At 35.9% G+C, this 12528-nt stretch overlaps 1 protein-coding gene across 1 annotated transcript; it reads left to right on the top strand.

Moving 5' to 3' along the window:
- The first annotated feature begins 1081 nt into the window (after positions 1 to 1081).
- LOC111366958 (recQ-mediated genome instability protein 1) lies at positions 1082 to 9629 on the top strand. The gene is made up of 13 exons (XM_022987636.1): positions 1082 to 1676; positions 2160 to 2330; positions 2452 to 2597; positions 3465 to 3601; positions 3696 to 4124; positions 4243 to 4481; positions 4568 to 4681; positions 5480 to 5705; positions 5800 to 6228; positions 6347 to 6585; positions 7050 to 7160; positions 7236 to 7364; positions 7465 to 9629. The coding sequence occupies exons 1-13, from the start codon at positions 1281 to 1283 to the stop codon at positions 7633 to 7635; spliced, it is 2937 nt and encodes a 978-aa protein (XP_022843404.1). The 5' UTR covers positions 1082 to 1280; the 3' UTR covers positions 7636 to 9629.
- Positions 9630 to 12528: the final 2899 nt, after the last annotated feature.

The raw sequence follows: 12528 nt of genomic DNA on the forward strand, positions 1-12528 counted from the left end.
GGGGGGGGGGTTGATGAGAAATTTTTTTTTTTTGACAATATTTTATTCACATGACCCCGTGTGAGTATTCTGAAATTTTTCTGTGAAGACACACAAACTAATTCTAGTTTATTTGACATGACTTTTACGTTTACTTTTGTTTCTTATAAAAAAGTTTTTTTTTTTTTAAAATTAGAATCAAGGTTTTCTAAAAACTCTTCTAATTAAAAGCACTTTCATAAAAGTAGCCAAACGGGTTTAAAAGCAATTTTTGAATATCAAAAAGCTCATTTTGATTTTTCAAAAGCCATGCTAAACGGTTCTCACTTTGAAAAAACCTGGCCACCGGATTGAAGAGAACACGTGAAACGGCTGCTGGGTCATGTCTATAGACTAAATTTGGCCCAATCCAACTATTGGCCCAATGTTCAGTTCACTCATTCGAGTTAATTGTTCCAGTGGCCATTGAACTTAGATCCATATTTTAATTGGTTACTGAAGTTTAAAATATCTAGTTTTAATTATAGCACTTAGCTCTATGTTTTCGATTGCTCATTGAAATTTAAAATGTAAAGTTTTGGCCATCGAACTTTAAAAAATATTGTACATTATTCACTGAATTTTGAAAAATGCTATACATTACTTACTGTTAACCCGATATTTTTGAAAGTTCAACAGTTATGCTAGTGAGTAACGTATTGTATATTCCAAAATTTAGTGATCAAAACTCGATATTTTAAATTTTAATGAACAATCGAAAACATGGATCTAAATTCGGTGAGCAATCAAAGACATGAACATTAATTCAATAACCAAAATTCGACATTTTAAATTTCAGTGAACAATAAAAAATATGGACTTAAGTTAAGAGCCTGTTTGGAAGTGATTTTAAGAATTGATTTTTTGACCGTTAGGAGAAAAGTGGAGTTCACATATGAGAGAAAAAGTCAAATATGACGATAGAAATAGTGAAATAACAGTCAAAAAATCAATTTTTTTGGTGAAAAAATAACTCCCAAAGAGGGCCTAAGTGAAAATTGAAACCTCATTCCCACATATAAAATTCAAAAACAGAAAATTTGGGGAAAAAGTGGAGGGAAAAACGAGAGCTCGCTTACAGCGAAACACAGTAAAATGTCGAGAAGGCGGCAGTCTGCTCTTCTGACGAAGAAGAAGAGCCCCCGCCGCCACCGCCGCAAGAACAGCCATTGGAATATCCTGGCGACTACTTCATTGACGACATAGAAGTGGAGCTCCAAACTGTAACCCTTAATTCATCAAATCCTTCCCCAAACAGTAATATGTCCACAACGAGTACTCGTTATCCACCCTCTGAACCCATACCTCTCGATGTCTCCGACGACGAACCAAATACTACTAATTATGTTAATAATAATGGTAATTTCAATTCGAATTTTAGTACCAGTAGTAATAATTTTTTTGCGGTTTCGGATTCTCCGGTAAATGGGTTTTTACAAGGGCTAGGGCTGAGATTGAAAGGGGAGTGGTTGGATTCTTGTTTGGGAGCTCTCGAGGCATCGGTTCCGGGGTTTTTGCGGTTTGTTGATACAGTAAAAGCGAAGCTTTGTTTTGAGCAGTTCTTGTATTCGGATATGAATTATTGTGGAGCTGGGGTACTTCCACCAGATGTGCACACCTTGCATTTGGTTGATCTCAAGGGACCTTTTGTCTTGCAGGTAGAATAGGAGCCATTTTGCAATCTTTCATGTTTTGAACATGTTGTATATGGTTAAATTATGGTCGCTTGAATATAAGGATATAGAACTTCTTACTGGAAAATAAATATCATTGTAAAGATTTGTAGTCTCTACAAGCCAAGATGGACGTTTTGATTGTGTGTGTTGTTGTTGTAGTTGTTGTTGTTGTTGTTGTTGTTATTATTATTATTATTATTTTAACAGTTTGGAGCTGTAAAATTAGTTCTTTTATTGGGAAAAGAAACATCTTTGATCAAGATCTTATGTATATGTTGCATTAGTTTAATGTTTGTATTATTTTGTCATTTATTGTTCTACTTAACGGCTTAGGATTTGAGTTCAAACAATACAATTGCCTGTAATTGCTTGCATGTGTCTAAAAGAGATTGTCGTGCGGTATTCTGCTTTTCTTAGATAACAAGAATTTTATTGCTAATTTCATATGAGATGGTGGTTTCAAAGGTGGATGAGATAGTGAATATCAGCAGCCCTCTTCGTGGAAGGTACCAGAATTCTGCGCCTGGAATGAAGAGGTGTCTCAAATTGTCCATGACTGATGGTGTCCAGCGTGTGTTTGGCATGGAATATAGGCCCATTAAAGATCTTGAAGTTCTGGCCCCTGCTGGACTGAAGGTTTGTTTGCTATTTTTGCTTCTTTTTTACGTCTGGCTGATTCCTGGTTCCTGATTTCTCAACAGGAAGTTCTAGATGTTGAAAAGATGTATCTGACTCAAAATTTGGCTAATTAATTCAGGTAGCTATTTGTAATGTTAATGTAAGGCATGGGCTATTAATGTTAGTCCCTGAAGTTCTCAACATTCTGGGAGGCATGGTTGAGGAGTTGGATGCAGCGCGACAGAGGCTTGTTAAAGAAGTCAATAAGCCACCAAGGGGAAAAAGGTAACTAAGATGGCATATAATGTAACTGCTCAAAGTATTTGATCATTCTCACCGTTTCCTTCGAAAATGAAAAAAAGTACTCTGGTTAATTATTCTAAAATCGGTTGTGCTACATGTAGATCACCACTTACGGATTCGTTTACCAACAGATGATGTGGTTAGATTTGATTGGGTCAAAATCTCATGAACCAAATAATTCCCCCACTTTCTTTCTAACATGTTATCAATCTATAAAAGATTAGGTAATAATGATGTACAACAAGCATTTTCCTCTTAATATTACTAATTAGATTTAGTGTATTTGTTAGTGTAGATAAATGATGTTCAATTTTTTTCACCATTAAGTCTCTCTCTCTCTCTTCCCTTGAATAAATGAGCAAAAGAAACTAATATGTATTAAGGGAGAAATTTAAGCCCTCCTTGATACCCATATTTTGCATAGTTTACATCTAATGTCGTGGAATCTTTGTTTACATACTTGGGTGTGAGGAATTTGAAATTCTGTCCAATTTGTTCAGAATTAATTTTCATCGATCTTTTCATGGCCCTTGATCTATTTCTGAAATTTTAGATTTTACATTTCCTTCTTTCTGATAAAAGTGGACTGTTATATCTTACAGAGTAACAGTTGTTATTTGTCAATGTTGTTTGTCAGAATCTTTTTAATAGTTGTTCCACATTTCCAATTTAACAAAGTTATCTTTCTTTCTCTCTCAAACCAATACTTTTATACGTTAATGAGGTGGTTTTCAGATATTAAACCTTACCTCATGTGAAGGCGTTTATTAGTTTGCAACTAGAAAGTTTTAATTGCAGTATTAATATCCAGATATCAGTGATTGAGATAACCCTTAATATATATGTTAGAACTAGGGCTGGGGTGGTTCCTCCTTTAGCAACTAGAGCAACTTCTGCAGCTTGGCCACCACCAAGTGTCAATGTTCTAGGGCCTATTGATGGACCTGCAAGGGAAAGCACAACGCCTTTACAGGCAAACAGGCAAGGTATGCCATTCAAAATAGACTTGTATGTATGATTACATATTTATCCTCTTATTTGCTGAAGTCTTTATAAGTTGCTTTTATGCATACCCTGCAGGATTTACATCTGGCATTTCTGCCAATGACAGTCAAAGACAAGCTTCTGCAATTTCAGCAAGTAGGAACAATAATGAGACTAGCTCATCGTCTGCAGGAACTGTATTTGGCAGGTTGACACAAAGGTTTGCAGTTCCAGTGAGTAGGAACAGTGCTGAGCCTGGCATTTCTGCCACTGACAATCAAAGAATAGACTTTGCAGTTTCAGCAAGTAGGAATAATGCAGAGACTAGCTCATCATCTGCAGGAACTGCATTTGGCACCGCTGCAAGCGGCACAGCAACACAAAGCTTCGCAGTTCCAGTGAGTAGGAGCAGTGCTGAGCCTTATATACAGTCTGCAGTGCAGCCACCAGACCGTGTCTCTGTTCCTGGGCATATTTATAGTCCTGCTATGGAAAACATGACTCCTTTGGAGTCACTGAAGCACGGTATATTAGTTCAGTATAGACTCGTACGAACTGAGACAAATTCACGTATTTTCCTAGATTATTTGTTCAATTTTTCTTAGTTTACTGGCATTCATTTTCTACAAAAAAACTGTACCAGGTATCCCTGCCAATGATATTACCAGAGAAAACTTCACCATTCCACTCCCTAGAGATGATGCTGATAATACATCATCTTCTTTAGCTACGGATGTTGAGGAAATTTCTGTGGTGAACGAGTTCAATCACCCATTCATACTTTCCGGGGATAATGAAATCCCTTTTACTTACATGGCTAGTTTATCAGCTAAGTGGGTAGCAATGGAGGTCAAAGCCTCCCCTGTTCGAGGAAAAATAAAGGTATAAACATTAAATGCATTCTACCACTAATGGTTTGTAATATAAATTTATTTGATAATGATCTTGAGATCTTTACTCTTGTGCAGTACGATTCATTTTTTTACAACATAGACTTAATCTCTTACTTTAAGCTTGCCAGTTATTGTACTAGTAACATGGAATTTTCAGCTGTTTTAATTTGGGTGAATGTGAGCAATGTTGTAAGATGGCATATAATGTAACTGCTCAAAGTATTTGATCACTCTCACCATTTCCTTCAAAAATGAAAAAAACTACTCTGGTTAATTATTCTAAAATCGGTTGTGCTACATATAGATCACCACTTACGGATTCGTTTACCAACAGATGATGTGGTTAGATTTGATTGGGTCAAAATCTCACGAACCAAATAATTCCCCCACTTTCTTTCTGACACATTATCAATATGTAAAGATTAGGTAATAGTAATGTACAACAAGCATTTTCCTTCTAATATTACTAATTTGATTTAGTGTATTTGTTAGTGTAGATAAATGATCAATTTTTTTCACCATTAAGTCTCTCTCTCTCTCTTCCCTTGAATAAATGAGCAAAAGAAACTAATATGTATTAAGGGAGAAATTTAAGCCCTCCCCCCCTCTTTGAAAAAATGAGCAAAAGAAACTAATATGTATTAAGGGAGAATATTTTGCATAGTTTACATCAAATGTCATGGAATCTTTGTTAACATACTTGGGTGTGACTAATTTAAAATTCTGTCCAATTTGTTCAGAATTAATTTTCATCGATCTTTTCATGGCCCTTGATCTATTTCTGAAATTTTAGATTTTACATTTCCTTCTTTCTGATAAAAGTGGACGGTTATATCTTACAGAGTAACAATTGTCATTTGTCAGAATCTTTTTAATAGTTGTGCCACATTGCCAATTTAACAAAGTTATCTTTCCTTCTCTCTCAAACCAATACTTTTATATGTTAATGAGGTGGTTTTCAGATATTAAACCTTACCTCATGTGAAGGCGTTTATGAGTTTGCAACTAGAAAGGTTTAATTGCAGTATTAATATCCAGATATCAGTGATTGAGATAACCCTTGATATATATGTTAGAACCAGGGCTGGGGTGGTTCCTCCTTTAGCAACTAGAGCAACTTCTGCGGCTTGGCCACCACCAAGTGTCAATGTTTTAGGGCCTATTGATGGACCTGCAATGGAAAGCACAACACCTTTACAGGCAAACAGGCAAGGTATGTCGTTCAAAATAGACTTGTATGTATGATTACATATTTATCCTCTTATTTGCTAAAGTCTTTATAAGTTGCTTTTATGCATACCCTGCAGGATTTACATCTGGCATTTCTGCCAATGACAGTCAAAGACAAGCTTCTGCAGTTTCAGCAAGTAGGAACAATAATGAGACTAGCTCATCGTCTGCAGGAACTGTATTTGGCAGGTTGACACAAAGGTTTGCAGTTCCAGTGAGTAGGAACAGTGCTGAGCCTGGCATTTCTGCCACTGACAATCAAAGAATAGACTTTGCAGTTTCAGCAGGTAGGAATAATGCAGAGACTAGCTCATCATCTGCAGGAACTGCATTTCGCACCGCTGCAAGTGGCACAGCAACACAAAGCTTCGCAGTTCCAGTGAGTAGGAGCAGTGCTGAGCCTTATATACAGTCTGCAGTGCAGCCACCAGACCGTGTCTCTGTTCCTGGGCATATTTATAGTCCTGCTATGGAAAACATGACTCCTTTGGAGTCACTGAAGCACGGTATATTAGTTCAGTATAGACTCGTACGAACTGAGACAAATTCACGTATTTTCCTAGATTATTTGTTCAATTTTTCTTAGTTTACTGGCATTCATTTTCTACAAAAAAACTGTACCAGGTATCCCTGCCAATGATATTACCAGAGAAAACTTCACCATTCCACTCCCTAGAGATGATGCTGATAATACATCATCTTCTTTAGCTACGGATGTTGAGGAAATTTCTGTGGTGAACGAGTTCAATCACCCATTCATACTTTCCGGGGATAATGAAATCCCTTTTACTTACATGGCTAGTTTATCAGCTAAGTGGGTAGCAATGGAGGTCAAAGCCTCCCCTGTTCGAGGAAAAATAAAGGTATAAACATTAAATGCATTCTACCACTAATGGTTTGTAATATAAATTTATTTGATAATGATCTTGAGATCTTTACTCTTGTGCAGTACGATTCATTTTTTTACAACATAGACTTAATCTCTTACTTTAAGCTTGCCAGTTATTGTACTAGTAACATGGAATTTTCAGCTGTTTTAATTTGGGTGAATGTGAGCAATGTTTAGGTAATCCTATTTGCTTACCGACTTCATGTAAGCATGTGCATTTGTTGTATGCCATTGCATGATTTTAGTTGTTAGTATAGAGTTGCTCTTAACTTTTTATTGTCGAAATACAACTGATTAACAATTAGAAATTTGTATTGCTATCTGACTAATGTTTAGATTACTGTTTTCACTTTATTTTATGTAGTTGTGAATCATGTTATAGTAGTTTAACCCTTCATCGTTAATGTACAAGCTGACTTCTTGTTGCTAATTATATAGTGCATTGTGGCTGGTGTAAAGGCATTTCAATACAAAGAAAGGGCTACATACGAGCTCAGCGTTTACATTGATGATGGCAGTCTTATCTCTGAAATCCTTATAGATCACAATGTGAGTGAAACTACATTCATCGACTTATGACTTTTCTAAGAAGCTATGCATCGACAGATTGTTTTCTCTCCTCAGGTTGTACAGAATGCGATTGGTCATTCTCCTGATGATGTCAGAAGTGCTCTTACTTCAGAAGACGCCAAGCGTGTCAGTGATATGAAAAGAACATTTAAACAGTTTGAAAAATTTCTGGTAAATTTTGAGGTAAACTGTTGATCATCGTCAGCAGCTTTGAACCATGACGATGTTTCAATGATGTAATTTGAATCTTTATTCACGATCCCATTGTAAATCTTCCTTGCAGGGGAATATGCTTGTTGAGATCAATGATGCCTCTCCTGTTCCGGTTGCCATTGAAATGAATGAGGGCTGTCCAGAATCCGATGCTTGGTTGCTTCTCAAGAGACTAAAATCCTCCAGTTCTGCTCTATCACGACAAAATTCCTCTTTGGATCTTATCGTCTTATCCCCTTGAGTGAATCTGACATGTGATTCTCCATGTAAGCCGAATTCATCCATGAAATCTGGTAAGAAGGGTTGAAAACCAATGGCCATATGGAGAACTTGTTAAATTTGATGATGTAATCTCAGAAACGTGGCCAATGAGGATATATATTCAACTTAATTTCATCTGTGGTAGGCTTAAATGTTAATAGTCGATGATCAAAATTGAAATTAAAGAGAAAGCAAAGTCTTTTACCAGTTATTTGTATATGCATTGTTCTTAGGGATTACCACTTCGTATATAAAACCTAACACTCGTGATTATGTTATCCAAAAGTTGCTCACACTTTACCTTCATTATTGTTCAGTATTGCTTTCATGAAAGATTCTTAACTACACAATCCCATTTAGGCTCCTCCAAAGTGCTGTATTATAGTCAGAAAAAGGAAAAGAACAAATTCATCATCACACAATCATGCTACATACCACACAAATTCACTATTAACACGTTCGATATTGATCTCTCTTCGGGTCAGGTACTTGAATATAGGAACCTCTTGGCTCTGCTGAAATCTACTAGCTTATTGCCAAGGGTGTCCTTTGGTGATTCCCCAGGACGGGTGATGTATAACAGTCAGTATTTTCACTCTTATCATCTCTGGGCAGAAGATCTTCCATAAGAATGTGGTTCTGAACCATGCAGGATCGGTCATATCTCTCCCTTGCACAGGAAATAATACGAGGTCTATTAGACACTTACATTGTAAAAACCCATATGCTGTAGCCTCAGAAGTTGGTGTCCAGTTAGGTTTGCAAAGAAGGAAGAGCAGCATAACCTATCAATAGCTACTTTTGTACTCTTTGCTGTAAGTTTTCGTTGTATGAAGCTTCAAGCTCGATCATGGGTCGACTATGGCAACAGAAGTCAGTGAGAGCGAATGGCCCTCTAATGTCATGGCATTTCCTTCAAATTTGTCGAAAGTATTGCAAAGGTTGCCTTCCATGACCTTTGATCTTGCCATGACTCTTCTCTGAATCAGTGATGCCTTCATCTTCTTCCAGCATAGAGAATGACATCATTCCGGCATTATTAACCAGATGAACCACTAAATAGAACACGGATACAATAATGACATTACACACCTCATGTAAAAGTAGGTGTACACCTACAAAAATACCGATAAAAAAAAAAGTGTACACCTACGAAACTTTCACAAATGGCAATGTGAATTAACTAAATATTTTTGTGATACTGTATTGAATCATCTCATTTGAAGATTATATATGTGACACGTACATAATCTACACTTAAATCAGCAAAAATGATTCATTGTTTGATTAACAACATTTCTTCAATCCTCGAAAGATCTGTGTAGACCACCTAAACATTGGGGACACTGAAATTTTCCGTGCCCTTTCGGCCACTTCTTGAAGGCTTCTCTTTTGGCGTACTTGTAGCTGATTTCATCGCCTCGTATGCGTTCTGGGGTAGCTGGCAATGGCTTTGGTGCAGCTGGTGAGATGAGCCTTAGGAAACTCATTTGAGTTTTCATGTGCATACAAACTCAAGCCGAAAATTACAGCTCTTGGTATGCATCTTGTTCGTCAAAATCTCGCAAGCGTACGGGTTCGTTGTATAAGTAATAATCGTGATGAGAGAGTTGTTGTCCCACAAGGAATAGGATTAATTCTAGTACATTTAATATATTTAAATTCGTGTTTGTAACCGAAAGACGATTGATGAATAACTAATTTTTTTATAGCTAAAACTTAAGAAATCAATGAAAATTGGTTTTTAAAAACAATTAAGTGTGTGAACATATTGGGTTTCCGACGCCATTGATCAATTTTTAGTTATAATTCTCAACCACTAATAATTATCTTAATTCATGCAATTACAACGATGGATAATTCCATTATTATTTATTATTCTTTCCTAAATTATAATAAACCTAAAGACGATCCTATTTCTAGTTCGAATTCATATGACAAACATGCATTTACATTTAGGATTATTACAAATGATCGCATACGTCATAATTGTTATTCCTAACATTTTTTGTCTGTGTGTCTCAATAATAGTGTTCTACCTATCGTGAGTTTTTCAACACAACGAATAAGCAACTTATTGTCCTAATGATAAGCAAACATTAAAACAATATAAATCAGCATATTCCTGGAATCACAACACGAGTTAAAGACAAAAACACAAGTTTTGAATTAAAACTAAGAATTAAACAACTTTGTCATCCATCAAATACATGACAAGATTTAGCCTAACATCACATTGGAATTAAACACATAGAAGTGGAAGGAGATCACCAATTGATGGAGCATTATTAATATTCCCAAAGTGAATCTGTCGTGGTCGTGCTGTTTCTTCAAAATTCCTTTCAATTTGCATGTTTATTTCTCAAATTTATGCCCAATTCAGCCGTCACCTTTGTCCCCTAATTGGCGCGTAAATCAATCTCCAAGCAGCTAGCCTTTTGTCTCCTCCAAAATAAACACAGAAGCTGCCAATATTCTTCCCAATGTATATATGTGTAATTCCTCCAGCAACAAATTTTTATTCCCTTTCTCTCTCCCACCGCCAATATGTATATATGTGTGTCTCTCAATTTTCAACCTCCAGCTGCCTCTTTTTTTCTTTCAGAAAATCCAAGTTGCTGCCTTATTAATTTCCCCAAGAAGACAAATTTTTGCCCAAGTTCTTCTCTCCTTTTTCCCCCAGCCGGCAGTTGCGTATCTATTTCCCCTTCGTTGGCTGCCTTTTTTATTGGCCTCTCTTCCAATTTTATTCCCAGCCGGCAGTCAATTTCTCCCTAGGTTTTTTTTTCCCGTGTAATACACACACACACACACACAAAAAAGAACTCCAATTCTCTTTAAATTCCTCAACTTTCAAATTATGAAATTTGATTTCAAAACTTCTCATCGAATGGCCAATTAGTCCTACATCATTTTCCAAATGCTGCAAACTAGTCCATCACTAAAAGCAAAATGAAAGTTAACCTAAGCTAGATAAAAATTAATAAATTGACGACTTAAAAGTTTAATAATACGACTTAAATAAGTGAACAATTTGCAATTATCACATCTAAAACAAAAACATATTATGCCAAATGTGAAACTTCACAACAATTAACATTACAGATAAAATGACACCTCGAACCTTGTGATAGGGCAGATGTTGCGGAGATGAATTATTCTACTTGTACAATCGGGGTTGACAACCCCGATTGATAATGTACTCATAGGAGGGGGGACCCACGATTTTTTTATTAAGCCTGGGTTCCCTTGTCATGTGTGTAATTGTCAATTGGAGTTGTCAACCCTGATTGTACACAGAGCATAACTGTGCGAAAATAGATAATTGGGGTCGATGTAGCAAGGAAATAGATGGGGAATGTGTCGGAAGCGGGAGATTGAGAGTACAACACGAAGAAGACGATAACAAGAGCAACAAGGTCCATCTCCATTCTTCACTTCACAAATTTTTAATCACTTCGTCTAATGGTTTAGGCCACTAAAGATTGAAAAATTGTAAACATTGGTCCTCAACTTATTGCTCGAGCAGGAAGTGTATTCTTTAACTTCTCTATTCTTAATGATCGAAAGTATCCAAATCTTCGTTAAATCTTAATGTCGTCCTTGTGAAAATACACGTACATTTAAATTTTTGAGCTACATCTCATAACTTAATCAAGATATAACAGCTTTTTATCTGGACTGGCCATACAACTTTAAAAAGTAAAGTGCCAACTACTCCTAAAGGTTGGGTCAACAACAGAAGTTCGTCATAGTCGTTCGCTAAATGAAACTTGATTACGGTTCTTTTCAATTCCTATGTGCAATACATGGGTAATCATGAATAGAGAAACAAGAAGGATATGCAAAATCCCTAATGAAGCTAAGAATGAACCCGCCATTCCATGTCAATAGAGCAGCCTCTTGCTACACAAAATAATCACATTGAGAAGATTGAAAGACTCGTTAATGGAACTGTAGACAGAATTTGAACAGTATTTATTACTGTAAATAAATTTACGAAATTGGTAATCACTTTCTGTGTTTAGACTGATTTGATTTTAACACTCAGCCAGAATACGACACAATTGTACAACCATAGGCCTCGTAAACAAAACAAAACAAAAGCATTCATATGATAGGGAAACCACCGACCCATCTATCCAATGTGCTCCAATGTATAACGAACACCTCTTTCTAAAATCAAATACCGATATCTCTTTTTGGTTGATTAATCTTTTCACCACTTAATCCAACTATCACTGTAAGCATATCAATTTCATGCATAATTGCACATTTTCTAGATGGAATTGAAACTAGATATTGTACACCAAGATAATTAAATCCACATAAACAAAAATGTGCAAGTCAGCGTAAAAGTTGTCAATTATTCTTGGTGTACAGGGAACACACACAAGGAAAATAGGTGGAATGGATGTTTTTTGCAATTTTTCACTCACATGGGGCTCAGGGTGAGTGTTCTATAATTCTTTGTGAAGAGACTAATTCGAAAATTATCGTCTATATAAGGTAATTATATTCAGAACTTGACATCAAATCAATGCAATGAAACCAAGAAAAAGATAAAAATACAGAAAGAACAGAGCAATGTAATGTTCATTAATTGAAGTTGAACATTGTGATTAGAAAAATTGCAAACATGAAAATAAAAATACTATTCAAAAACTCTATCAAAGAGCTACCCAATTCATAATTTTCGAAATAAATTGATAACTGACCAAATCCCTAACTTCAAACACTAGCATCGAATCATCACAATGCAATGAAAACGAGAAAAAGGATGTAAACAAAGTATGGGAACAGTAGTGTAATTTTCATTGATTGAACAATGGACTTAGATAAATTGCAATCATGAATATACAAAAATGAAATT

The sequence above is a fragment of the Olea europaea genome, chromosome 18, assembly GCF_002742605.1.
Source record: "Olea europaea var. sylvestris chromosome 18, O_europaea_v1, whole genome shotgun sequence".
Taxonomy (NCBI): domain Eukaryota; kingdom Viridiplantae; phylum Streptophyta; class Magnoliopsida; order Lamiales; family Oleaceae; genus Olea; species Olea europaea.